This window comes from Saccostrea cucullata, unplaced genomic scaffold (assembly GCF_032062105.1).
Source record: "Saccostrea cucullata isolate Sc308-1 unplaced genomic scaffold, CSIRO_AGI_Scuc_v1 ctg11242, whole genome shotgun sequence".
Taxonomy (NCBI): Eukaryota; Metazoa; Mollusca; class Bivalvia; order Ostreida; family Ostreidae; genus Saccostrea; species Saccostrea cuccullata.
In genome coordinates this window covers 7,740-10,884 of record NW_026923384.1, presented here as the reverse complement: position 1 = coordinate 10,884, position 3,145 = coordinate 7,740, and the positions used below count along the sequence as shown (strand labels likewise).

General features: G+C 32.6%; 1 protein-coding gene across 2 annotated transcripts; it reads right to left on the bottom strand.

Annotated features, from left to right (window-relative positions):
* Positions 1–1,496: 1,496 nt before the first annotated feature.
* Positions 1,497–2,894, bottom strand: LOC134263886 (serum amyloid A-5 protein-like). Of its 2 annotated transcripts, XM_062746247.1 has the most exons (4): positions 2,698–2,881; positions 2,508–2,655; positions 1,838–1,948; positions 1,497–1,735 (listed from the first exon to the last, which is right to left on the bottom strand). In XM_062746247.1, exons 1-4 carry the CDS (start codon positions 2,879–2,881, stop codon positions 1,591–1,593), a joined length of 588 nt encoding a protein of 195 aa, XP_062602231.1. In that variant the 3' UTR covers positions 1,497–1,590. The 2 variants fall into 2 exon arrangements, with proteins under 2 accessions (XP_062602231.1, XP_062602230.1); XM_062746246.1 differs by having other exon boundaries at positions 2,508–2,894.
* Between the last annotated feature and the right edge of the window lie 251 nt (positions 2,895–3,145).

Sequence of the window (3,145 nt, the reverse complement as noted above, 5' to 3'; positions counted from 1 at the left end):
TCCAACAAGAATTCATCGAGAAAGAAATAGTATTAAGATTTTCTAAGATGATGAAGTATTAGAGAACAGTAATCACTGATCTTTACTTACATGCAAATAATGTAATTAGTTTTTTGTTTTTTTTTTCAATAATGCTTTCATTTTTTTTTTAAATTGTGTCATTTACTGAAGATTTCCATTTACTCCAACATGCAGAAAAGGTGTGGGTACTTTAACTATATAAACCCATGGAGTTAAAACTTTTTAGTATGCATTTATACCTTCATGCTTATTTTTACAAAGTCGCTCACTGATATGAGTTAGTTTTACGTTTCGTTTACGTGACGTTAAACGTCATTTATAACGTTACCAAATGTGAAATTTTTAGAATTCTCTCTTTACCAAAGTTAAACCTTTTCAAAGCCGTTTTCCGTACTTAATTATTCATTAAAACAAAAATAATCATCGATTTGATGAAACTCTTCTCATTATTATAGCTTGGGGCTAAAAACAAAATTCCTGCAAAATTCTTTGCTTGCTAGGTATTTCGGTTGCCATCGTTACAGAGGAGGAAATTGACAACTATATAACTATATATATAAATATATAAAAGAAGACCCTGACACCTAGTCAGATTTAGATTTGAATCAAGGAATTACCTGCATAAATTTGGAAAATTTGAAAACATATACCAGTATGCACAAAAACTAAAATTTTCTATGGCAAAGATCTATTTCTAGTGTACTAAGTATACTTTTGGAAGTTTTTAAAGTATATATTCAAAATTTATATTGCACTTATAAATTTTAAAATTGCATTCCTGTTGCATTGAAATGTGAACTAGAAATAAATTGAAATATGTGAACTGGAAAAAGATAGAAACATATACAGTTTTTACAGCGATAGAAACTAATGAATCATTCATGTATATTATGTTAATAATCCACATAACATCAGTGGACGTGAAACCACGACTGGGCGTAGGACCTGGGAAGTTGTGAGGAAACCTTAAAATATATAACAAGGATATTTCTTTATTATTTAGTTACATTCTAATCTACACATGCTATTGGTTTCAAGTTTTAATGTTTGTGTAATCAAAATAAATGAATGAACTTATTGCTTCATAGCTCTGTGTTTCTATGTTAACATTTGAATAGTTTTTGGGTGTTTTTTTTTTTTTTAATTTTTTATCATGATACCACGGCATCCAATCGTTTGGTTTTTACAAATCGTCAACGACAACGACATTCTTCTTCATTACTCCAAAGTATAGAATGAGATGCTAGACAAATACAAAATTGTCATTTTTAACTTAGAGGTATTTTAAAACCAATTTTTGCCTGATATAAGTTTAAGGCAAGACATATTTTCATTAGAGAGTTTTGGGAAATGTTGAGACTATTTACATGTAAATGCCAAGACTTACAGATAAAATATCAATTCCTTTTAGGAAGAGCTCTTAAAATATTGCTACTGATACTGTTGCTTCTTAGAAATTAATCATAAAGACATAATTAAAGGTTAAAGAAAATATCAGTTTTATTCCAGCCATAGAAACTCAAAAACTTAGTAAAAATTGAGCTTTGTGTCTTGAGGATTCTTCTATCTTTATCTATATTTGTCTGGCAGTCCTTTGGGTCGGTATTTGTTCGGGTCTCCACCTTTTCGGCCCCATTCGTTGGCCGCTTGGTCAGCAGCCGTGTCTTCTGGTCCTTGGCCACTCAATCCGCTTTGGTAACTTTCCCTAGCATCACTAATCACAATTAAAGAAAAACGCATTAGAAATTATGTGTACAGACAGATTAATGAATTATTGGGATACTGTTTTATCATGCTGCATATCGGTTTGCCTTACCTGATGACCTTTGCTGCCCATGCACCTCCGGGTCCTCTTTTGGCGGCGTCATAGTTACCACGTGCATGGAAGTACTTGTCTGAATTCTTCCAGTTAGCTTTCCTCATGTCACTTTAATAATGTGAGACTTTCTCATATTTATGTCATTACCTTTTTTTCTGTTGACTATTTTTTGAACAGTTTCTTTTTTGATAAAACAAGTTTAACATTGATGTGCATTCGTAATAAAGTCATGAGATTTTCTGACGTACAAAACAGTCCATAGTAAATATATTGTTTTTATCAGTACGTATATAATTATCCATACACTAGTATCTCTATGACTATATAAATAACAGAGAATCAATATTTTTTTTCCCCGAAATTTCCTATTTTGTTGTCTACATCTGATTCTGACCTCCTTTCTTTAAAAAAATCCTTTCTAATACATGTTCTAATCACTTAAAACTACACATGTACGTACAATGTACGAGTGCGTTTTCATTTTGAAGAAACTTTGAATAAAAAAGATTTTAAACTTACAGAACCTTTTGTAGAAAATGGAGTGAAAGTGATAGTCTTTGTATTTAAAAGTTTTTCTTTCAAAAATGTTTTGAACTTAGTTTCATTCCACATTTTCTCGACCAAAAAAATTATCTTACTTACATTGTTAGAACATATTTATTCTAACCTGTACGCCTTCTTCATGTCTCCGGCTCCTTGAACCGCCTGTTTTGTGAAGTCAGCCGCAGCTTTCGCCTTCTCTTTGGCCTTTTGGAATGTCTCTTTAGCGCTATTAAAACCAGCTTTTACTGCCGAACTGAACCTTTCTCCCACACCTGGTTTACTTGGTCCGCTTCTCGGTTTACTCCCTCTCGTACTTGGTTTACTCCCTCCTCTACTCGGTTTATTCCCTCCACTACTCGGTTTACTCCCTCCATTACTCGATTTACTCCCTCCACTACTCGATTTACTCTCTCGACTACCTCCCCACCAACCTTCTACGACAGAAAGCTCTGTCAAAATGACGGCCAACAAAAGCACTGCCATGGTTTTTGTCCTCATTATGAATCTGTAAAAAAAAAATGCATTTATCAGATCAAAATACAATAGGTTATTCTGAGTCGTTCAGAACCCTCCATTCCATTTGGTGTAACCTCCTCCCCCACCCTCAGTTTCCCTTATTCCCTTTTTTTCTACATATATAAATTCTACTTGTAGTAATAAAAAATTGCAGCAAAATTAATTTAAAAAAAAGAATTCACAGGCATAAATTTAAAATAAACATAATTTGATATCAAAATGCATATCTCGTATAATTGTACATAC